Source organism: Medicago sativa, chromosome 5 (genome assembly GCF_051527215.1).
Source record: "Medicago sativa cultivar Bolivia chromosome 5, Bolivia_mono, whole genome shotgun sequence".
Lineage (NCBI taxonomy): Eukaryota > Viridiplantae > Streptophyta > Magnoliopsida > Fabales > Fabaceae > Medicago > Medicago sativa.
In genome coordinates, this window is record NC_140753.1 from 70,204,663 (window position 1) to 70,229,795 (window position 25,133).

At 35.3% G+C, this 25,133-nt stretch overlaps 2 protein-coding genes and 2 non-coding genes across 4 annotated transcripts; 2 read left to right on the forward strand and 2 right to left on the reverse strand.

Annotated features, from left to right (window-relative positions):
- Window positions 1–4,454: 4,454 nt before the first annotated feature.
- Window positions 4,455–8,350, reverse strand: LOC146924487 (uncharacterized). Its single transcript, XM_085711863.1, has 3 exons — window positions 6,676–8,350; window positions 5,713–5,969; window positions 4,455–5,612 (listed from the first exon to the last, which is right to left on the reverse strand). The coding sequence occupies exons 1-3, from the start codon at window positions 8,348–8,350 to the stop codon at window positions 4,455–4,457; spliced, it is 3,090 nt and encodes a 1,029-aa protein (XP_085567989.1).
- Window positions 8,351–9,024: 674 nt separating this feature from the next.
- On the forward strand, window positions 9,025–9,130 carry LOC146924488 (small nucleolar RNA R71). Its single transcript, XR_015013053.1, has one exon. It is a non-coding gene; the product is annotated as a small nucleolar RNA R71 (small nucleolar RNA).
- Window positions 9,131–11,000: 1,870 nt separating this feature from the next.
- Window positions 11,001–11,108, forward strand: LOC146924489 (small nucleolar RNA R71). The gene has a single exon (XR_015013012.1). It is a non-coding gene; the product is annotated as a small nucleolar RNA R71 (small nucleolar RNA).
- Window positions 11,109–16,920: 5,812 nt separating this feature from the next.
- On the reverse strand, window positions 16,921–20,233 carry LOC146924490 (receptor-like protein 6). Its single transcript, XM_085709508.1, has one exon. It carries the CDS (start codon window positions 20,155–20,157, stop codon window positions 17,095–17,097), a length of 3,063 nt encoding a protein of 1,020 aa, XP_085565634.1. The 5' UTR covers window positions 20,158–20,233; the 3' UTR covers window positions 16,921–17,094.
- Window positions 20,234–25,133: the final 4,900 nt, after the last annotated feature.

Consider the following 25,133-nt stretch of genomic DNA (forward strand, 5'->3'; position numbering starts at 1 on the left):
AAGGTACCTAAGCACAGGGTTGTGTTATTCAACATCCTAATCATATGTTCATCTATTCCTAGTCTATCCATAACATTAATCATCAGGGTACCTGCAAGCATAGATAGTTCTAGAGATTAGAGAATTGTACATGTTTCTTTTCTCGGAATCCTTGATTTGGATCCCATGATTATGAGTTGTTGATTGCTTCTTGGTTGCACCACTTCTGAAGTCTTCAGTCTACTTACCTTTCTTCTTTGATTCCAATTGACCTTAGTTGACTTGGTGTGGATTTTGGGTGAAGGTTAGGGTTAGGCAAGGTTTTGGTTGGGAGGGGTTGGTTTAGTGATGGGGTTGTGGTTTAAGTGTTGAATGATGGAGATTCGTGAGGAAGTTTTGGTTTTTTGGGTTATGATTTAATGGTGTATGAATTTGGTTTAGAGAGTTATGGAGAAGGGATGAAAGAACTTATTTTGAATAAGGAAAAAAAGTAAAAAAAAAAAAAATTATTTTTTTTTTCAAAATTATTTTTTTTTTTGGCTGAAAAGTTGGCACGGCCGTGCCACAACCGGCACGGGCCGTGCCAAGCTTCTGGAGTGGAAAGAAGAAAATTTTTTTTTTGGTTGGTTTCTGGTCAATGGCTTCAACTTTCTTTCACTTTTTTGTATCATATTTGGACAAATACCTACAAAATAAATTAAAATAACACAAAACAAACAAAAATAAAAACAATAAAAGTCATGGGTTGCCTCCCACGAAGCGCTCGTTTAGAGTCATTAGCTTGACAGTTAGAAAATGGTTTATCTATCCTATACCCAATCTTTCGGAAAGGGATAATGGCATCAAACTAACATTCTCTCCCAAATCACACATGACTTTTTCTATAGTTTCAGATCATATGACACAAGGTAGGGAAAATCTTCCTAGATTCTTAAGTTGAGGTGGCAATTTTTTTGGAAGTATTTCAATAAAATTCATAAACTGCTCATCTAACTTGGACTCATCAAACCCTTGTGTTAATGGAATTTCAGGCTCATGAGATGGTGAAACGAATGGCTTTTCATTCTCTCCTATGGTTTTCTCACTTTGAGGCTCATTACTCCCTATCTCCCCTTCATTGTTATGAACTTTCACAATGGGGTCCTCTAATTGTTTACCATCCCTAATGGTAATAACACTTATATGGTTTTTGGGGTTGGTTTCGGTTTGGTCTAGGAGGACTTCGGAGGTTTGAGAGGGAGTAGCCACTTGAGATGTTTGAGTCTCTAGCATCTCACTGTGAGTAACTATGGAGTCTACTTTCGATGTAAGTTTGGCAAAAGAGTCACTCATAAATTTAGTTTGATTTTGAAGCTCTTGGAGCTGCTTGGATTGATTTATAAAAAATTTTCTAAAAAAAGTTCCAAGCTGGATTTTTGAGGGACTCTTTGGTTGTTTGCATAAATGTGTGGTGTTGTTTGTTGTCCAAAAAGATTTTGAGGGGTTTGAAAAAAAATTTGGTTGTTTCTACACCCTTGATTATATTGAGCATAGTTTACTTGCTCATGACTTCTAACAACACTACCTAGTTGGCAATCAATGCTAATATGGCCAAATACACCACAAATTTCACAAAAAGGAGATGCAGAAGAAGAAGAAGAAGAAGAAGAGATGGCACTAACATTTATTTTTTTCAAAATTTTGGGTTAATGCATCAATCTTAACGGCAAGGTGATCATAGTTAGAAACTTCATACATACCTGCCTCCTTTTTGGAGGGTGAAGAATTAGTGATGGCTCTCTCGTCGGTCCACTTGTAATGATTTTGAGCCATGTCTTCAATCAAGGCGTATGCTTCTGTGTAATTCTTGTTCATTAAAGCTCCACCTGCAGCTGCATCAACATAAATTTTTGTGGTATACAAAAGACCATTATAAAAAGTGTGAATAATAAGCCACTTCTCTAAACCATGATGGGTGATAGATATTTGGCAAGTGTACCAAAGTCTATCGAAGTAGTAAAAATATCGATCCACGAGGACTGTATTTAACTTCAACGTAACAAGTTCGTTATTCGTTAGGATGTGAAAAGTTTATATAGTTTGCCCTAGGCAGTTGATAATTGGTTTGAACAATCGATAAGTAAATTGCGACAGAAATTATATTGAGATGAATGATTAAGCCGTTGAATCCGCTATTGCTCTATATGAGATAATTGTCCTCTCTCTACTTCTCAATTATTAATCTTTCTTTACGACAAGTTAACAAAATAGTGTTGGTCACTCTCGCGCATCAACACCCATTCCTAAGCTAGAATCGCCTACTCTATCCCGAGTCTACGTGGCAGCAATAACATTAGGAAGCAAATATAGAACGTTATCTTATGTGTCATAACCCTCAATTTCCCATCTTTGGGCTCCTAATGTTGAGTTAAACAGAGTTACTAGATCAAGATCAAAAGCCAGGGTTAGTGGTCATTCAAGTCCTAAGATCAATTCTTATTCATAATTGAAGTAGTTATGGTTAGTGGTCCTACAACAATTACTTTAGAAAGGCAATGAACACAAGTAAAACTGAATAAAGACTGATTAATATTGATAATAGAGAGAGTACAACTATTGATTCATATATTACAATAGCATCATCATGGCTCAATCAAACTATAGTTTAGCTACTCATAACTAAACTATCATAAGCATAAATGATAGAAGCATACATAAATTCTTACCAACTTGAGAGTTGGTATGACTCTAAGAGCTTGCTCCTTCGTTTCCTTCTTCCTCTATGCTTAAAATCCCATAAAACTTCTGTGTCTAAAACATTTGGCCCAGCTTTCCTTTTATAGACAAACAAATGTGGCCAACAGAATAAACCATCGTGCCACGATGACTCCCCATCGTGGCACGTTTAGACAATAAATGCACGCTTGTCAGCAGATCGATCGCACTAAAACTGTCTGTAGATTCATCATCGTGGCACGATGGGTAAGGCTTCGTGGCACGAAAGTTCCAGAAAGTTTGCCTTTTCAAATGTCAATCCATCGTGCCACAATGGATTTGAACGTGGCACGATTACTTGGATTTTTAGGAACTTTTCTTCTTTTCTTCTCTTCGAGCACTTGTTCCCGATTTCATCTGATTTCGCCATGAATTACAGGTAGTTGTCTCTCTTTATGTTACAAAATCAATACAAATAACAACTAAAAACATGCAATGACAGACATTCATCACAACCCCAAACTTAAATCATTCATTGTCCTCAAGGAATCAAACTTTGCAAATGGAAAAATCGCAGTAAGATAACAGTTACCAGCCAATGATATATTCAAACAGTTCACTTCCTTCCAGTGTAATGATGTACCGGATGCCTATCTCTTACCTCCAAAGTCACAACTCCACGCATATGTTTGAATAGGGTCACTCAATCATCATGCAAGTCTGCTGTATTACCATAGGCTTGAAAAATTTCTAAACTGTCAATCAAAATCAGAGTTAAGTACACACTTCTAAGGACTTTCAAGGTTAAAATGAGGCTTAGGTTCAAGGTGGATGTATATTTGGAAAGTAGTGTAAAAGAACAATGAAGTTAAGCTCAAACTACTTTGGATAATTTCAGTTTAACACAATTCTACCATTGAACATTAAGAGAAGTACAAGAGAACCTTTTTCTTATTTACGAGACATATAGGCATTGTTGGTCTCGCACACAATTTTCTTTTCATCTCAACTTAAATTTTTTTTTTCTGCACAATTACAAGTGCTTTTCATTGTATGAGATGTATACTTTTAACCATTTCTTCTTAGTTCTCTAGTACCCCACCCCAAACTTAGAAAGTTGCTAATTCCAAAAGCAACCCCAAACTTGAACATTTCATACAACCTAGATAGCTTAACTTCAATTGAAAATGGGACATTCATGCCTAAAGCTTGATAAGGTTGTAATATGTTTTGTTACCGAACAAGGGGTCTATACCTAATGGCACAATTTGGCTTATCAAAGGATTCATATCAATTAAAACAAGGTAGGCTCAAAAAGGCACAAGGTACAAATCAAATTGCCTTAGTGTGTACATAACAAGACCAATCAACAAAATAGAGAAATATCACAAGTTCTAGAAACAACAGTTGCATGGAACACTCATATATGTAAAATTGGAAGAAAAAAAATTTGCTATGACCTTACAAGTGAAGTTATCTGGGAGTTGTGGTCACTTACTTCATTTGCCGTACACTTCCCATTGTAACCATTTGGCATCATCCTCCTTTGAACTTATTGATATATCATTGGCATGTCACTGCTATGAGATTGATAGATTTCCAAAAACAAACAGATTCATTAATAACAAACAAAGGAAAATAATTCAAAAGGGAAATGGAAATTGAAATCAAACCACACAAAGTAAACAAGAATTACAACAAAATCAGAAAGTGCAATAAACTGATGGGTTGCCTCCCATATAGCGCTTGTTTTCTGTCCTTAGCTTGACAAATGATAACTCCTAAAGATCTTGTAACACAACTCCCGCTCTATCTTTTGGGAGGTCACCGCCAAGGTAAGGTTTTAATCTTTGAGCATTAACTTTGAAAGTTCCTTGTTCTCCTGGTGTGCTCAAATCCACGGCCCCGTAAGGCGAGATGCTTACAACAACAAAAGGTCCGGACCACTTGGATTTTAACTTCCCTGGAAATATCCTCAACCTGGAATTAAACAGCAATACAAGTTGTCCAACATGTAACTCTCTCCTCACCAGACCTTTATCATGGTACCTCTTGATTTTTTCTTTGTAGATTACAGCGTTCTCATACGCACGTAATCTCATTTCCTCTAACTCATTAAGTTTCAACAGCCTTTTCCTTCCTGATAAAGTTTGATCAAAGTTTAACGCTTTGATAGGCCAATAAGCCTTATGTTCAAGTTCGACAGGGAGATGACAAGCTTTTCCATAGACTAATTGATAAGGTGAGAGTCCTAGGTGGGTTTTGAACGCCGTGCGATATGCCCACAAAGCATCGTCTAACTTAATAGACCAATCTTTTCTAGAGTAAGCCACTGTTTTTTCCAGAATTTGTTTCAGCTGACGGTTTGAGACCTCTACTTGTCCACTAGTTTGAGGGTGATAAGGTGTTGCAATCTTATGTTTGATGTTATACTTTCTAAGCACAGTTTCAATAAGATTATTGCAAAAGTGTTTCCCCCCATCACTGATCAAGACTCTAGGAGTTCCAAATCTAGTGAAAATGATATTTCTTAAAAACTTGACCACAGTTTTGGCATCGTTAGCAACACATGGTATTGCTTCGACCCATTTAGTGACATAGTAAACACAAACAAGTATATGGAGATAAGAGTTAGAAGAAGGGAAAGGTCCCATAAAATCTATGCCCCAACAGTCAAAAGGTTCGACTTCGACGATTCCTGTCAGAGGCATTTCATTTCTTCTAGAGATACTACCTGTTCGTTGGCATTCATTACACCGCGTCACAAACTCATGGCAGTCTTTAAAAAGTGTTGGCCACCAAAAACCACTTTGCAAGATTTTTGCAGCGGTTCTTTGTCCACTATGGTGTCCTCCATATGGTGAGCTATGGCAATGCCATATGATGCTTTCAGCTTCATTCCCTGCAACGCATCTTCTAATAATACCATCAGTGCTCACCTTGAATAGATATGGATCATCCCACAGATAGTGGTTTGAATCTTTGAAGAATTTTTTTTCTCTGGTTCAGATCCATGTCATCAAGAATTATGTTCCCTGCCTTAAAGTTCGCAATGTCAGCGAACCAGGGTCTTGCTTCAATAGCAAACAGCTTTTCATCTGGGAATTCTGCAGTAATTCCTTTTTCCTTTCTCGTCACCTCATCATTTTCCAACCTAGAGAGGTGATCAGCTACTACGTTCTCCACTCCCTTTTTGTCACGAATTTCCAGATCAAATTCTTGTAAAAGAAGAATCCACCTAAGTAACCGAGGTTTCGAGTCTCCTTTGGTTAAGAGGTACTTAAGAGCTGCATGATCTGTAAAAACAATGACTTTGGAGCCTATTAGATAAGAACGAAACTTTTCCAAAGCAAAGATTATGGAAAGCAATTCTTTTTCAGTGGTTGTATAGTTAACTTGATTTTCATTCAACACTTTGCTTGCATAATAAATTGCATGGAAAAATTTGTTCTTTCGTTGGCCTAGGACTGCACCAACAGCATAATCACTTGCATCACACATAAGTTCAAAAGGTAAATCCCAATTTGGTGCAATGATTATTGGTGCAGTTACCAACTTAGTTTTAATCAAAGAAAAAGCTTCTAGACATTCATGATTAAATTTAAAATCATTTTCTTTGATCAAGAGGTTACAAAGGGGCTTAGAAATTTTGGAAAAATATTTTATGAAACGCCGATAAAAACCAGCATGCCCCAAGAAACTCCTTACTCCCTTAACATTACAAGGAGAGGGAAGTTTCTCTATAACTTCAATCTTTGATTGATCCACCTCTATGCCTTTAGCACTTATTTTATGCCCCAAAACTATACCTTCAGTTACCATAAAATGGCATTTTTCCCAATTTAAAACAAGGTTAGTTTTGGTGCATCTTTTAAGGACAGCATCTAAGTGAGACAAACATTGATTGAAGGACTTACCAAAAACAGAAAAATCATCCATAAATACCTCAATGTTCAGAGAAGATAGAAAGCATGCACCTTTGAAAAGTAGCTGGTGCATTACACAGTCCAAAAGGCATCCTCCGGTAAGCAAATACGCCGAATGGACATGTGAAAGCAGTTTTTTCTTGATCTTCCGGAGCTACGGCAATCTGATTGTACCCCGAATATCCATCCAAAAAACAGTAAAATGCTTGTCCAGCCAACCTCTCGAGCATTTGATCCATGAATGGTAAAGGAAAGTGATCTTTCCTTGTTGCGACGTTCAACCTCCTGTAATTTATGCACATCCTCCAACCAGTGACTGTTCTTGTAGGTATCAATTCATTCTTTTCATTTGCCACAACTGTCATTCCTCCTTTTTTTGGTACCACATGAACAGGACTAACCCATGAGCTGTCAGAGATAGGATAAATCATACCTGCATCTAGCAACTTTAACACCTCTTTCTTAACCACTTCCTTCATTGTTGGTTTGAGTCTTCTTTGTGGTTGCACCACCGGTTTGTATTCAGCCTCCATGTGAATTTTATGTGTGCAATATGCTGGACTAATTCCTTTTAGATCAGAAATGCTCCATCCCAGTGCCTCTTGGTTACTTCTTAGCACCCTCATAAGTTTCTCTTCTTCTAGAGGTGTCAAGGTGCTACTGATGATTGCTGGTCTTGATTTATCGTCACTAAGAAACACATACTTCAGATGAGAAGGAAGTTCTTGTAATTCTGGAATTTTTTTGGTACTTTGTTGCTCCCCCTTTTCTTCACTAAAGATGTTCTCATCATGAGGAGAATGTGACAGCTGTTCAGTTGCCTCAAGTTGCTCAATGCATTCCTTCACCTCCATGTCTTCAATATCTTCACTATTTTCTATGGAGTTGACAATTGTTTGTTCCAAAGGCTGTGTTGGTTGTTGCTTGCGTGAATTTTCTTCAACTATTTCCTCAACAACATCTATCTGGTAACACTTAGGATTTTCAGCTCTATGTTTCATGGCTTCGAAAATATTAAACACCACTTGCTCCTTATGGAACCGCAACTCAAGTTGTCCTCTTTCAACGTCAATTAATGCACGTCCTGTTGCAAGGAAAGGTCTTCCAAGAATAAATGGCACTTCTTCATCTTCAGCCATATCCAAGATCACAAAATCAGCAGGGAATACCAACTCATTAACTTTAACTAGTATATCTTCAATCACACCATAGGGATAAGAGATTGACCGATCAGCTAGAGTGAGAGTCATCCTAGTTGGTTTCGGTTCACCACACCCAAGTTTCTTCATCATTGAGAGAGGCATCAGATTTATGCTAGCTCCAAGATCACATAAAGCTTTACCAATGCTCACTGGCCCAATGGAGCAAGGGATAGTGAAAGCACCAGGATCCTTTAATTTTGGAGGTATTTTCTTTTGAAGAATAGCACTACAGTTTTCTGAAAGAGAAATGTTCTCATCATCTTTTAACTTTCTTCTTCCGGTTAACAACTCTTTCATGAATTTTGCATATATAGGCATTTGATCAAGAGCTTCTCCAAAAGGAATGTTTACCTTAAGTTGTGAAAAGACCTCCATGAACTTCTGAAATTGACCTTCCTCCTTCTTCTTCCTTTTGGCTAAATGAGGATAAGGTAGCTTGACATATGATGGAATAATTTGAGGCTTATCTCTATTCTTCAATATTTGGTTCTTTGTTCTCTTCAAGATGGAGTCTTCATCTATCAACTTCTCAATTTTTTCTTCCTCCATTTTTTTCTTTTTATTTTCAACTTCTCCATGATTACTCATATTTTCAACTACTCCCTCATCATTCTTTTCAACTTCACCATTTTTTTCTGTCCACTACTACTTCCTCATTATTCTTTGGAAAATTTGGAACTAAAGGTGTCAATACCTTTCTGTTTCTCAATTCAATGGCATTGCATGTTGCGGTTGTATTTGATGAGAATTCTCCATTGTTTTGTTTGGCCAGTTGCTTAGCCAATTGCTCCAACTGATTTTCAAGTATCTTTCTGGAGGTTTCATTGTTCTTACTTTCAACTGCTTGACTCCTCTTTATTTCTTCCAGACTTCCTTGGGTCATTTTCATGAAATTGGTCATTTTCTCTTCCCAATCTGATGATATTCTTTGCTGTTGTTTGTTGGCTAGAGTATAACAATGAAACTCTTTGGTGAGCTTCTCTAGCTGTTGGTTCATCGAGGCTTGGTTAGCTAGGATGGTAGTTTGATCACTCACCCCAAACACTCCTCCTTCTTTTGTGTTGGCATCAGCAGGATATTCATTACTTGTAATGAGTTCTATTAGAGCTAAAACTTCATGATCGGTCTTGTTCTTCAAACCACCCCCGGCTGATGCATCTAGGAACATCCTATTGTTGTAGGTTAAACCTTCAGTGAAGATTTGGAGATATTGTTTCATGGTGAAATCATGGTTTGGGCATATTTTAAGAAGTAAATTGAATCGCTCCCAAGCATCATAAAACAATTCATTTTCTCCTTGTTTGAAATTGGATATCTCTCTCCTCTTATCCCAACATTTTGATATTGGGAAGTACTTCTCTAAGAATTTAAGCTCTAACTCATCCCATGATTGAATGGTTCCATTAGGGATAGTTAGTAACCAATCCTTTGCTCTACCCGTCAAGGTGAAAGGGAAAAGCCTAAGTTTCTTTTGGCTATCAGTTATAGTAGATGGGGGTACACTAAGCTCACATGTTTCAGCAAAGTGACTCAAGTGTTCATGAGGGCTCATGTTCTTTGACCCATCGAACTGTTTTTCCCTCAACCCATTTAGGACTGTGGTTTTGATATCAAAAGCGACTGGATTAGCAGGTTGAAAGATGTGGGTATATTTACCATGATGATTTGCTAAACCGTAATCCCCTAACTTTGGTCTAGCTGGTTCCCCCATGATACTAGGTAGCTGTTCTCGCGCAATTGATGAGACGGACTTTTTACAACTGGAACCAAGTGATCACAGCACTGTCGACCTCGCATACACAAGAAAATACCTTAGTAGTACTGTACTAGACAAGATAATATGTACTGAAATAATAACAAACTTATTTACAGAAAGATAAATTACAGAAATCCTAATTAATAACGATATTGCCTTGTTGAAATGATTCAACAGTCCCCGGCAACGGCGCCAAAAACTTGATAGATATTTGGCAAGTGTACCAAAGTCTATCGAAGTAGTAAAAATATCAATCCACGAGGACTGTATTTAACTTCAACGTAACAAGTTCGTTATTCGTTAGGATGTGAAAAGTTTATATAGTTTGCCCTAGGCAGTTGATAATTGGTTTGAACAATCGATAAGTAAATTGCGACAGAAATTATATTGAGATGAATGATTAAGCCGTTGAATCCGCTATTGCTCTATATGAGATAATTGTCCTCTCTCTACTTCTCAATTATTAATCTTTCTTTACGACAAGTTAACAAAATAGTGTTGATCACTCTCGCGCATCAACACCCATTCCTCAGCTAGAATCGCCTACTGTATCCCGAGTCTACGTGGCATCAATAACATTAGGAAGCAAATATATAACGTTATCTTATGTGTCATAACCCTCAATTTCCCATCTCTGGGCTCCTAATATTGAGTTAAACAGAGTTACTAGATCAAGATCAAAAGCCAGGGTTAGTGGTCATTCAAGTCCTAAGATCAATTCTTATTCATAATTGAAGTAGTTATGGTTAGTGGTCCTACAACAATTACTTTAGAAAGGCAATGAACACAAGTAAAACTGAATAAAGACTGATTAATATTAATAATAGAGAGAGTACAACTACTGATTCATATATTACAATAGCATCATCATGGCTCAATCAAACTATAGTTTAGCTACTCATAACTAAACTATCATAAGCATAAATGATAGAAGCATACATAAATTCTTACCAACTTGAGAGTTGGTATGACTCTAAGAGCTTGCTCCTTCGTTTCCTTCTTCCTCTATGCTTAAAATCCCATAAAACTTCTGTGTCTAAAACATTTGGCCCAGCTTTCCTTTTATAGACAAACAAATGTGGCCAACAGAATAAACCATCGTGCCACGATGACTCCCCATCGTGGCACGTTTAGACAATAAATGCACGCTTGTCAGCAGATCGATCGCACTAAAACTGTCTGTAGATTCATCATCGTGGCACGATGGGTAAGGCTTCGTGGCACGAAAGTTCCAGAAAGTTTGCCTTTTCAAATGTCAATCCATCGTGCCACGATGGATTTGAACGTGGCACGATTACTTGGATTTTTAGGAACTTTTCTTCTTTTCTTCTCTTCGAGCACTTGTTCCCGATTTCATCTGATTTCGCCATGAATTACAGGTAGTTGTCTCTCTTTATGTTACAAAATCAATACAAATAACAACTAAAAACATGCAATGACAGACATTCATCAATGGGGACAAAGTCTAAGCATTTCTTTGAAACGCTCCCAAGCATAGTAAAGAGTTTCTCCATCTTTTTGAGTGAATTGTGTGATTTGATTCCTTAATTGAACGGTTTTAGAATAGGGAAAGAATCGGGCAAGAAAAACTTGCTTCAATTGTTGCCATGAAGTGATAGAACCAATTTCCAATGAATGAAACCAAGCACTAGCTCTACCCCCTAAGGAAAAAGGAAAGAGGTGCAGCCTTAAGGCCTCTTGGTTTGCATTCAAGGTTCCACTGAGTCTTAAAAAAGGTGAAATATGAAAATTCGAATCCTCAGTGGGTGATCCGAAAAATTGATTTTGCTGCACTAACTGAATAAGTGCAGGTTCTATTTCAAAATTGTCCTCAACCGTTGGGTACACAATAGCATCGTATGACTCATTTGAAGATGGGATTGCATACTCTTTGAGAGAGCGTTCCCTAGCCATATCGTTATTATCTTCCCAAGAAGTTAAAAGCAAAAGAAGAAATAGAAAAAGAAAGAAATAAAAGAGAAAAAAGAGATTTTTCTTTTATTTATGGGGAGAGAGAGAGAGAGAGATATTTTTTTTTTAAAATAAAAGTAAAATAATAATAAAAAAGGAAATAATATATTTTATATATATATATATATATATATATATATGTTTTTTTTTAGAAAGAAATATAAAAAGAAACACAATAAAATAAAATAAGATAAAATAACGAAAAAGATTTTTTTTTCAGTCTAATCGTTAAAAAAATGTTAACCAAATTGCAATAACTCCCCGGCAACGGCGCCAAAAACTTGATAGGGTCAAATCGCAAGTGCACGGCCTATCGAAGTAATAGTAGTAAGTAGAGTATCGTTCCGCTAGGGAGTTGGTCAATCTAATTAACTTTTGGAAAATGATTAGAGGAGAGGAAGTTCAGTAAAAGGGAGGTTTGTTTGCTGAAGGTAAATAACAATAATGATAAAAAGTCTTGGGATCATTGGTTCATCATAATAACGAATCTTTTCACAAGCAAGCCTTAAACTTATAATTATGCGTTAATCTTAATTACTAAGGACAAGTTTCTCTTTAGCATATCACAGCTCCTCTCGAAGTCAGTGAGTGTATCCCTCCAACAACCACACCTATTCTCATGGGTGATTGCCTTTGGGACCCTTGAAGATCGAGACTTTATGTGTCCCAAGGTTTGCTAGACTATTCTCATGTTTCGCAAACCTTGTCTAAATTCACTTGTTCGGATATCAAAGCTCCGCATTCGCTTTATGAATTGATATCTGTGATGATGAATTAACCATTATCAAACCCTCCGCGTTCGCTTCCACAGTTTGATAATAATTAATTCATGTTAAAACGGTGAATTTAGATTAAAAACTAAGGTAACATATAATTAGGGTTTAAGGCTTGGTTCGATTAGGATTACGTCATTAGACTTATCCAACAATCCCAAGACAAAGAAGTCTACTCACTAATGTTCATTGTAGACATAGAGAAGAAGGAGAAGAAGAAGAATATAAAAACAATAAAGTGAACTTTTATTCCAAGAACAAAATATGAATGTTTATGATGGAGTGCTACTCTATTTATAGCTTTACAATTGACTTAAAATCTAAGCAACTATAAGGGCTAATCAGTAAAACTACAACAGAGTAACTTGGGCCTGAAGAAAAAGCAGCAAAAGGCCTTCTATGAGGTGGCACGGCCGTGCCACATATTGGCACGGGTCGTGCCAAGCTTCTGACTTGGGGGCTTTATATTTTTGTTCTGAATCTTTCGTATTTTTGCTCCAAATCAGCTCCAGACTCCTTTCTTTTGCTCCAAGACACCTTCCATCATATATTCGTTCCTAAAATATAAAATATGCAATTGTAGTAAAAAGATTCAAAAAGGAAATATTATTTAAATAAAACTAAATCTAATTAAAACAAAACTAAATAATGCATAAAAATAGACTAAATAAAGACTCATCAAAAACGAAAAAAATAAATCCGGCGGCGGCGCCACCACCCTAAGGTGGCCGGCCACCGCGCCGGAGTGATGAAGATGAATCGGAGAAGAAGCTGAATTTGCAGAGCTTCTCTCTCTATTTCTACTGAGAGAGAGAAGTGTTCTTAGGTTGTGTTGATTTTTTTGTGAACTATCAAATATATAGTGCTTTTTTTTTATACTTCTATGCACATGGATCCATGGTACTCAGTATGCCTTCAGGATCTAGACCGTTGGATCTGAGATCTAACGGCCGGTGATGATGCTGTTAGAGATCCAGTAATGCTTTGTTTTTTATCTTGCGGTGTACTTATGTTTTAAGCCGTCAGATTGTTGATCTGACGGTCACTGTGACGCTGTTTTTATTCATTGTTTTTTGTTGTTTTTAAGCACCGTTTGATTTATCCACTGGCTGTGACGCGATTTCCTTAGCATCAGATCTGAGCCATCTGATTGATCAGACGGTTCAGATCTGATCTGGATCTGAGCTTATGAGGGTTTCTTTGAACCCATGGCCTGCTCCATTTCGGCCGGTTCAACCTGTCCAATGACCTAAAACCCGAACCGGCCCGGTTTTTTTTACTAGGGCCCAAACTTTGTTTCGAAAAAGCACTACTGCCTTTACTTTTTACACCACTGCTTTTACGTTTTGCACCTCTTTTCATTAAAAGTTTATTTTCTTCAACTCTACAAAAATATTTTGCTTTGCTTGAATTATTTACATACTGTTTTTTATTTTTGTTACTTTCGGTGCATCATCATTCCATTTTGACGCATGCATGTTATTTTAATTTCTTGCTATCTATTTCATTTTTATGCCTTCTTTATTATTTTGGTTACTTTGCGTGCATTGTTATCCCGTTTCAACTCATGCACGTTTTCTTGTCAAAAAAAAAAAAAAACTCATGCACGTTTTATTTTGATCCCTGATCATTCATTTTATCTTTACATCTTGTTATTACGTTGTTATTTTGTGTGCATTGTTATTTCTTTTAATTCATGCATAATGTTTTAGTTTTCGCTATTCATCTTTTTTTTTTTTATAATGATATCTAGTGTGTATAATTAGGAGATGGATGTAATTTATTTTGTGCTTTCATTTCTCTTAGAAAATGCCTAGGATGGGAATGTAATAATGTAGTAAATGCACACACCGACACTTGCACCGACACCATCACTTTATTTATCGCTTTACGCTCGCTTTTTTTCGCATCGTTATGTTAACTTGCCGTTAGTTTAGAAAAATCATTTTATCTCAAAAAAAATCAAATGAGCAAAAAGTCAAAATATTTTCTTAATAAAACTTGGATCCAAATCCAAGATGCTTTTCCCTTTATTTTCTTAATCAAATCTCTAATGAATCTTAAATGAACTTAGACTAAATTTCCTAAATAAAATGAAACAACCTCACTCCTATTTTATTCTTCTATACCTTGAGGTCTCGCAATCCTTCTCAAAAACCATTTTCAAAAACAAATTAAAATCAACCTAACCCACAAAAAATATTTTGAGAATGAACTACGGTGGTTTTGATCCCTTTTAAGGGTACGTAGGCAAGGGTTTATTCCTTCCAAATCAATCAAATAAAAAACAACAAAAATCATCCTTCTTCTCCCTCCATTCTTTCACTTAGAATTCCTTACGCATTATTTTTTCAAATAAATAAATGAATTTAGCACAAAGATAAAGTAGGTAAGAGGTTACCACGGAGTACCGTGGACGATGCGGGTGCCTAACACCTTCCCCAATCGTAACCAACCCCCGGATCCAAAAAAGGGTTTTAATCTCATTTTTCCCTTCCCAAGAATAAAATCGAGAAGTCCAAACGATTGAAGGTTCAAAACCAATTAATGGATTGACACCCGAAAATCATGGTCTACATTATTCATTTGGAAAATTTTATGTTGTATATTTTAATGTATCCAGTACTAAGAATAACGTTCATGTTAAACTTTCTAGATACGTTTAGTATGGGTGTTACAGGAAAGTTCTATCGGACAGCAGTCAGACCGGCAATGTTGTATGGTACGGAGTGTTGGGCGGTTAAGAGCCAACACGAGAGTAAAGTAAGCGTAGCGGAGATGAGGATGTTGCGTTGGATGAGTGGTAAGACTAGACAGGATAGGATTAGGAATGACACGATTAGAGAGAGAGTGGGGGTAGCACCTATAGTAGAAAAGTTGGTAGAAAATAGGCTTAGATGGTTTGGACATGTAGAGAGAAGACCCGTAGATGCCGTTGTAAGAAGAGTAGATCAAATGGAGGAGAGTCAGGTTAAAAGAGGGAGAGGAAGACCTAAGAAAACCATTAGAGAAACCATTAGAAAAGATTTAGAGGTCAATGAATTGGATCCAAATATAATATTTGATAGAACACTATGGCGTCATTTGATCCATGTAGCCGACCCCACTTAGTGGGATAAGGCTTTGGTTGTTGTTGTTGTATTTATAAAAGTTTGATATTTGATATAATTAGTGGAATTCCATATTTGAAATAAATATTTCTTTTAAATTACTTTTTTTTGTCAATTTTTCTTATGAATTCTTAAAACTAACCATCACACTGTTATTTACATATACCTTCGTTTTTAACTCAACGTATAGGTAACTAGGTACCATTTTCATAATCAGTTTTAAATATAAGTCAAAGTTAATCGTAACTAGCTCATTCGACTAGCTCATTCGACTATTGTGTGAGGGTTGTCTTTGGTTTTTGGTATTGGCTTTGGTTTTGGTGGTTAGTTTGTATTGATTTTTGTGGTAGCCCTTGGTTGGGTGGTGATTTTATTGTTGTTTTTGTATGTCTGAGATGTATGAGTTTTATTTTGGGTGTTCTGCCTATATAAAACATCTTTTACTAATAAATTTTACTGTTAAAAAAACAGTCCAAATTAAGACAAAGTATTTTGATTTTTTCTTATATTTAAGATAAAAATAGTAAATGTCCAAATCAAAAGGAGTGTCAATTACTAGTATTTTGACTTACTTGAATAAATGACAACACTCATAATCATTGACAAGATAAGCTTGGCAATCAATTATTATTTTTTAATTAAACTAACATGATGATAATTAAATGAAAAGAGAGATCATACCGAGAAGGATTTGGAAATGGAATGTAGATGGCTCTTCTAATCTAAAGGCAAATCGGGTCCAGCTGGTATAGTTGGAGTACTTCCAAAGGACAGAGGTACAATCATGGGAAGCTTTATGACATCGATAGGTGTTTGGGATTCCAATGAGGAGGAGTTTTTAGCAATTGTGTCAGCATATTAATTAAGAAAATCTGGTTAAAAGATTATGAGATTATAGCAGAATCGGACACCAAAAATACACTTATGTGGATTCAGAACAAATAAGATTGTTCGTGGAATCTCCGCTTTTATTCTACTAAGGTAAGTAACCTAATGATGGTGCTAAAAAAGATGTCATTTGTACATACGCACAGAGAAGGAAACTAAATAGCCAAAGCAGAAGCATGCATGGAGGGGAGCATGACATTTTTCATTGGCTGATACTTTTTGAAGAAGGAAACTAAATAGTCTCCGCTTTTGAAGAAGGAATGCTGATACTTTTTTCATTGGCTGCAAGGGCTGATTCTTTGATAGCCTGGTTCAAACTCTTGGTTTTGTGGCTGCTATTTTGAGCATGACATTGCTGAATTGCTTTCTTTATAGCAGAGTTGCTATTTTATGGCTGCGTCTCGGTGCCTGGTTTCATGTCAGATGGTGCTCTAGTGTGAAGTCTGATGTGTGAGTGTTATTTTTTGTGCACATAATGTATGTTACGCAGTTTTTGGGGGTGGTGTTATCCAAATGTGGGCTACCTACCAACCAGGAGACATTGAGATAAAAAAAAAATTCAAAAGTTGAAGCAATTAAGTCTTGATCATTTATTCAACAAAAAAAAAAAAATCTTGAAAGTAACAGAAAAGCAATTGATCACTATAAATTTCTTATTTGTTCAACAACTTACAATATATAACACATTGGTATTAAAAGATATATATAATACTACATCCCTTAAACTGGGAAATTCAGATTAATTACAATATATAACACATTGGTATCTACATATTTGAAAAGACCCTCATCCAATTAATTCATTCTTCTGCGATTTGCGCTGGCTCTGGTGTATGTTCTTTTCAATCTTATGTTAAACACACGTTCAACATGTCTTGCAAGGCATTGAGGTTTTCCAGTGAAGAAGAATACATTATAACCCAAGAGCAACCCGAATATTGCCCCACATGCATATCCAATTGCTACAGCTTTCCAGCCAAATCCCGATTCTTCTTCATCTTCAGATGTTGAATGTGGTGGCGGATCTTCCTCATTTTTGCATGATTTAGACAATGGAAATCCACACAACATTGTATTCCCTTCGTAGGAATCATTTCCAAATGTATCAAACTGTTGACCTTTAGGTATGATTCCCTCAAGGTGGTTTTGTGAAAGGTTTAAGACACAGAGGAAGTTCAAATTTGTCAAAGCCTCAGGAATCTCACCCGTCAATTGGTTGCTTGAGAGGTCCAACCACTCCAAATTTCTCAAATGACTCAAAGATTGTGGAATGCTACCCTTGATTCCATTTTTTGAAAGGTTAAGTCCTATGAGAGAATGTAACTCTCCAATGACTTGTGGAATTTCACCTTCAAACATGTTATTTGATAAATCAATGGTTGTGAAAGTAGTCAATATCCTTGTTAGCTCCATGAAAACACCTTTCATTATGACCACCAAAGAATCATTATAGTAATCAGTTGTACCCATGTATTGCAAACCAATCTGGCTGTCATTCTCATTCATCATTCCTTGAAAGTTCTTGATGCATGATGTTGGCGAGGGGCCACTAAAATTGTTGTTAGAGACATCAAAAATTCTCAACTTGGGAAATGGATGTTTGGTGCTAGAGCATTTGATTGCACCATGAAATTTATTTGATCTTAAACTGAGCACTTGTAACTCCTGTAGAGTTTCTAGCCAATTGGGAAATGTATCCTCTATGCTGTTGTCACCAAGGTCCAATACTTCAAGATATGAACAGTGAGCCAAAGACTTTGGTAATGGTCCTTCCAATTGGTTGCCATTCAACTTTATAGTCTCAAATGCATTTCCTTTGGAAAAGGTTCTAGGAATGCTTCCATACAGGTTGTTCATTTGCATATCCAAAATAGAGAGATGAGGAAATGTTCCTAGGCATTGTGGAATCATACCTGTCAAATTGTTGTGAGCCAAATTGAGAATCTGAAGGGAACTTGCATTGCAGAATGTTGAAGAAATATCTCCTGTGAAGTTGTTGTTTGAGAGTAAAAAGTATTCAATGCCATCAGGTGGAATTGGAAGATCTCCTTGCAACTTGTTGAAACTCAGGTCAACGGACCAAATGTCCTTCCATGAGTTTAAGAGCTTCTTATGAAACCATTTGGGAATTTCCCCATGAATGTTGTTATTGGAGAGATCTAACCAATGCAGATTTGGCAGTTGTGCCCGGAATTTAGGAAAGCTATTAATATTAGCAGAAGATAAATCTAAGTCAACAAGGTTGGGTAAGATGGAGTCAGCACTGCTATCAATGTTGATAGAAAGAAAACTATTGTGTGAAAGAACGAGGGAAGTTAGTTTGTTTAGTTTTGAAAATTGGTGAAAATCCACAACACCACTCAAGTTTGTTGATGACAACTCTAAGAAGGTAAGATTTTGGAGTTGAAATATTGAATTTGGAAAATGACCTTGTAGGTTGTTATTTGAGAGATACAAAGATTGCAAAGAATAAGTTGAAAACTCACCAATGAACCCTGTGAGTTGGTTGTCGCTGAGGGATAACAGTAACAACGAAGGCAAAGAATAACACCACTGTGGAATTGTTCCATTTAACATGTTATAACCCAAAGCCACAGAGCTCAATTTTGAACGTTTTGTGATTTCAATTGGAATTGGGCCAACTAGTTTGTTAGATGATAAATATAAATCAGAAAGTTGAGGTAGATGAAAAAGTGATGATGGAACTTGGCCTGTTAGGTTGTTAGAGGAAAGGACTAAATATTCCAATTTGTTTAAATTTCCATAAACTTTTGGGATGTTACCACTGAAGTTATTACCTCCAAGATTACATGAAATGAGGTGTGGGAGGTTTGAAAGTAATGGGAAGATCTCACCGTTAAGTTTATTTTCTGAAAGGTCCAAGTATGTTAGTTGAGTGAGGTTCCACAAAGATAGAGGAATCACTCCATCAAAATTGCAACGTGAAAGGTGTAAATGAGTAAGAGACTTCAATTGACCTATGGAATAAGGAATTTCACCTGAGAAAGCAGAGGAAGAGAGGTCCAAGTACCTTAGAGGAGTGCTCCAGTTGGATTTTGGAAGTTGGCCACTAAGGTTATGATTAAATGACAAATGTAGTTTTTGAAGATTAGGTAAAGAGAGGATGTCGCTTGACAAATTTCCTTGCAACCCTGTGACTGCTAGACTAAGAGAAACCAAAGAGGATGACAAATTCTTTAGCATAGACAAAGAGCTCTCTCTGATGGAAGACATGTTCACTCCATTCAGATAAAGCTCACTTAAATTAGTAGCATTATGAATGAGTTTCTTCCATGTGAATGGATTGAGTTTGAGTTTCCGTTCCATGGACCAGTAACTATCAGTGCTAAGATCAAGTGATACTAATTTTGAGAAATGAGAGATTGTGGAGGGAATATTACCACCGAGGGAACAGTATGATAGATTTAGATGTGTGAGATTCACTAAATCACTGATACCAACATGCAATGAAGACCCGGAAAAATTATTAAAAGCCAAGTTGAGTTGTTGAAGGTGTCTAAGTTGAAAGACAGTGCTATTGGGATGTAATTCACCTTTCAGATTGTTGCAACTGAGGTCCAGACCAATCACGTGATCTGACATGGTGTCGCACGTGACACCATCCCACTCGCAACAATCTGTACTGTTCTTCCAAGATTTTGTCTTGAAAGAAAAGGAGGGACAAATATCGTCCGGTTTAGATGAAGTGTTGACAAAAAATGAGTTTTTGAATTGTAACAAGGCAGAGGTGTCATGTTGGTTGCACAGTGAGAAAGTATAGGAAGTAAAATAAGTAAGCAACAACAACAAGAAAAAGTGAAAGGTAAAATAAGGCAATAGAATAAAAAAGGATCCCATTTAGAGAAACTTACACGTAATACTCTCTTCTCAGTATTCTTTCCTTTTTCCTTTATGATATGATTTTGGATGTACTAATTGATTTCCCTCTATTTAGTTATTTATATTGAAAACATAACCCCCAGACTAAAGCATTGATATAAGATGGGTTTGTTTTGTAGTAAGTGCCGGTGCTTATCTTCAACCGTATGAGGCACTCCAGTTAGAAGATTGATTTTTTGTGGTTGCAATTTTAGTGATGGAGTATTTTGAGTCCATTATACTAATTGACGATAACGTTAATTCATTAGTATATTCCAAAAAACATTAATTCATCAGTATCCATACAAACATTTGGTGTATGGTTAAGTTAGGTAGGTCAACCAATGATGGATTGGTTTAAGTGGTAAAGGACCTTAACCTCGTGGTTAGATATTCGATTTTTGGCTCACGCGTATGAAATTTTTTTTGGTTAAAATGGGAGAATCCGCCTTATATACCCTACAGGTTCTCCGACAATGATTAGCCACTGTTAAACAGTAGTGGAAACTTCGTATCAGTATCATCATAACCCAAACAAAAAAGATGAATAGGGATCGAAGAAAATGAAAACATGTTTTTGCTAACATGTTGAAATCTTAACATGTTAATATTTTTTTTTTTTTGGTTACAACTTAACATGTTAATATACCAAAAATAGAAATGATGTATTGAAAATTAAGTCAATTTATTTTTTAAAAAGTTAAAAAATAAATTTTTCTTAATAATATTTGATATCCGTAGAAACCTTAATGTGCGTCTTTACAGTCACATGTTTGGATAGTATCATCTTCTACAATGGATGACCGAGAATTTTGAACCATATATGTAGCGTTATTTTTTTTTTTTTTTAAGGAATATATGTAGCGTTATTTAAAACATTAATTATAATTAATTTAAACAAAAATTGATGGATTGAATCATGAAAATAACAACATTGCGATCAATTATTTTTTTTGTCAAGTAGTTTAGTGGTTAAAAATTCAACTTTTTAATTAAGGTCAACAAATAACAAATGAGGTGTCCGGTGTTCGAACCCCAACCACTATATATAATATGCAATGTTCTACCAACTGAGCTAAATTCTCGGGACAACGATTGTTAAAATTAGACATTTTACAATTCTTCAAAAAGTTTGGAGTAAAAATTAAGAGTAAATTACGCTCCATTCCCCTCAAAGATGCTTGAATTACATTCCTCTCCTCTCTTATGTTAAAATATACACTTCCCTGCCTTGAAAAGTAAAATTTATACATCCCTTCCTTATAAGATGCCTGAATTACAACCCCCTCTCTTAATAATTAAATATGCACTACACTTTAATCTATTTTAACATATATAAATATTTTTATGATATATATTAATTTTGAATCACCATTTAAGAAAAATTAATTAATTTATTTATAATTTAAATGCCAATGATAATTAAATTTAAATATTTTGCTATTGATTTTATAATTTAGAGTAAAAAATTAATTTTAAATAACCATGTTTTATTGTCATTGGTAATTTTTCACATATTTTAATTTTATTTTGGGTTTTTTCATATTTTATAATAAGTTTAAACCTACATGTTAATGAAGTTGTGAATAAAAAATAGCAAAAAATATGTATTCAATTTTTTATTATATTAAAATAGATTCGCAATACTATTTTTTTCGAAGTGTGTTAGATTATTATTATTATTATTATTTTGTTAGATTATTAGAAATAAAAAACAATATTGAGGGAGTAAAGTGTAGATTTTAACATAAGAGCGTAGGGGAATGTAATTCAAGCTTCTCTTGAGGGAGGGGAGTGAAAAGTTTTCTAATATGTTTTGAATAAGAGGGGAGGAGAGTGTATATTTTAACATAAGAGGGAGGGAATTGTAATTTAAGCATCTTTGAGAGGAGGGGAGTGTAATTTACTAAAAAATTAAACCAAGTCTCAGAGAAAAAAAATTAGACCTATTTTGCCCTTAAAATATGAAACATATTAATTTGGTCTTTAATAATATTAATTGTCAAAGTCCTTAAAAAAATATTAATTGTCAATCAAATTAGTCTCTAATAAGATTAAAGTACACATACAATTTATTTTCTTAAAACAATGATTTGATTTAAATTTTAGACTTTTAAGGAATAAACAGTATTTGTAAAAAAATAAAATAAAAGAATAAATTAGTAGTTTTGTACTTTTTAAAAAACAAATGAATTTGTGGATATGGATGGAAATGGGATAGGCAGGGCGAGGTTTTGTAAGGCCTAAGTCTAATCTACATTAAAAATTATAGACATGAGTTTGACCTATTATTCTATATAGGCTCATTTCTAAAGTTTGACCTGACCTTTTTAAAGGTCTAGCGAAGCCTTAAAGCCTATTTATAAAGCTATTTTACACTAAGGCTAGCAACACATATAGGCCTACTACTAAATAACTCTTATGAAGGCCTAAAACACACAAAGAGGTCTACTGCTAAATAACGAAGTCTTACGAATGTTTAATCACATCAATATACCTGCTACTAAATAACCAAATCATACGAGGACTTGAATTTATAAAAAAAACTTTAACAATATCAATTATGAAAGAAATATTATATATTACAGGCTTAATAAGCCGGTCTGACGAGCTTAATAGGCTTTTTTGTAAGCTGAAACCTAGCTTATTTAATTAAATATGCTTTATAAAAAGTTTGAGTCTAACCTTTTTATTAAACGAGCTGGGTCGAACAAGACTTTAAATATGCTAAGTTATAGGCCCCTGTTGAACAACCTGGCTTATTGTGGACAAACCAGATTTGAGTATAGCAGATGATAATTAATCTCCTAAAACATAACATACTAAGATTCAACTCATCCCTTCAAGAAAAGTTTCAACCCATACTTAGAGAGTGATTGTATCTCGAACATGATTACCATCCAAGGAGGTGGTAAGCTATGACAAGAGATTGTGAACTATTTTTGATTGCCAATTTAAATATTGAATGATTGTTGAAGAATTATTGGTGTCCAACTATATTCACTCTAGTAAAAAATATGAGTTTTATTGTATAAACAATACGAGTTAAAATCACAACAAAAAGCACAATAAAGTTTAGGGTTAATACCTCTTTTGGTCCCTGTAATATTAGTGAATTTTGGTTTTTGTCCCTGTAAAAAAAAGTTTAGATTCCATCCCTATCATTTGAGATTCTCCCACTTTTGGTCCCTCATTTAAATTTGTCAGCAGAATCTGCTGACGTGGCATGCTGATTGTGTAATTTTAATTTTTTTTTAATCCACCTAGAATTTAGAATTATTTCTATTTTTAAAAATTCAAAAACTTAAATAAAAAAAAACTAATTCAAAAAACAAAAATCTAATATTTTCATATTTTCTCACATCTTTCATTCTCTCTCTCGGATCTTCTCATCTTCCAACCAAAAAACACAGTTTCCTCTCTTTTCATCCCCTATCTCATCAAATTCATCAAGTACATGAGGAGAAAACTCAAAAAAAAAAAAAAAACTCAAAAGAATAATTGAAATTTATGAAGGGGAAAAATGGTTAGAGTTTTCCAAACCCATATCTGAATCCAAACCAACCCTACAAATCCAGTAAATTCATGAAGGTTGGAAAATGGTTAAATTTTTTCGAAATCAATTTGGGGATCTAGAGTATTTTGCAGTTAGATTTAAAAATCCATAAAAGATTAGAGATGAAATTGAAATGTGAATTTGTGCTTAAGCTTTCTGGGTTTGTGTTTGTATCTGGCATGGGTTGAAGCTGTAACGCCCGTCTTAACTATTTAATTAATTCAATGAAGTTTAGAATATATTTATAAATATATGCTTATATGATTTATAATTTGAGTAATTTATGCGATTTATGATTTGAGTAAGTTATACGATTTATGAAGAAATTATGTGGAGTATATGATGTTGTGAAGTTGTTATGTTGGTGTGACTTATTTTATTATTAAATAAAATAAGATATTAGAAATAAAATAAAAATATTAGAAGTTGGGCTGTGAGGTGGAAAGAGTAAGTTTATAGGTGAGATGAGTAATAAGAGTAAATAAATAATACAGACATAAGTGGGAAACGTTTTTACGTGAAACGCTTTTGGAAAAAAGGGAGAAAAGTCAGAAGAGGAGAACCAGAGGGAGAGGCTATCGATTCTGCAATTACAAGGTAAGGGTGAGACTAATTTTCAATATTATTAAGGGTATAATTCTATAGGATGAATTTAGCATGATTAGGTTAAGTTTTGGTGAGAATTGGGAATTAGGTTTAGGATCAATTTTGATGAATGAATCAAGAACAGATGTTAGATTGATGCAAAATTAGTGTACAGACCTTAGATATGACTTAAGATGATAATTAGATGCTATTTGGATGAAGGAATCGTGAATATAGGTGAAAAGTTGTGATTTTTAGGTTTCTGGCCGTACTGACATTCATCGCTCGCACCTGCGAGCAAGAACACTCGCATCTGCGAGCTAGAACCCAGAACTCGCAACTGCGAGCAATGCAACTCGCAACTGCGAGTGACCTGTGAGCTCGCAACCGCGAGCAGAATAACTCGCCACTGCGAGTAAATACGTAGGAACTCAGAATGCACACTTTGCTCGCCATTGCGAGTGAAGCTACTCGCCACTGCGAGTTAGGCTGTTAGTTGCCCAAAATTGTCCCGATGCGATCCTTTCGCACGTGTAGTCTTGAGATGACCTTAGAAGTAAGTTAGAGAGCTGTTTAGGATGCTTTTATAAGCTCCGGAAGTCTGTTATGGTGACTGAAATTAGAAGTGTTGCTGCATGAATGCTATAATGATGTTTTATGATATTTATATTGATGTAATTAATTCTTTACGTGAATGTTAACACATTCAAGCGTTGTTAATTGTTGCATGTTGCTGCTGTTTTCTGTTGTCGACTGTTAGTGTCTTGAGGTTGCATGAGTCGGTCTATGTTGTTGGAATTTAAGAAGTCGTCCA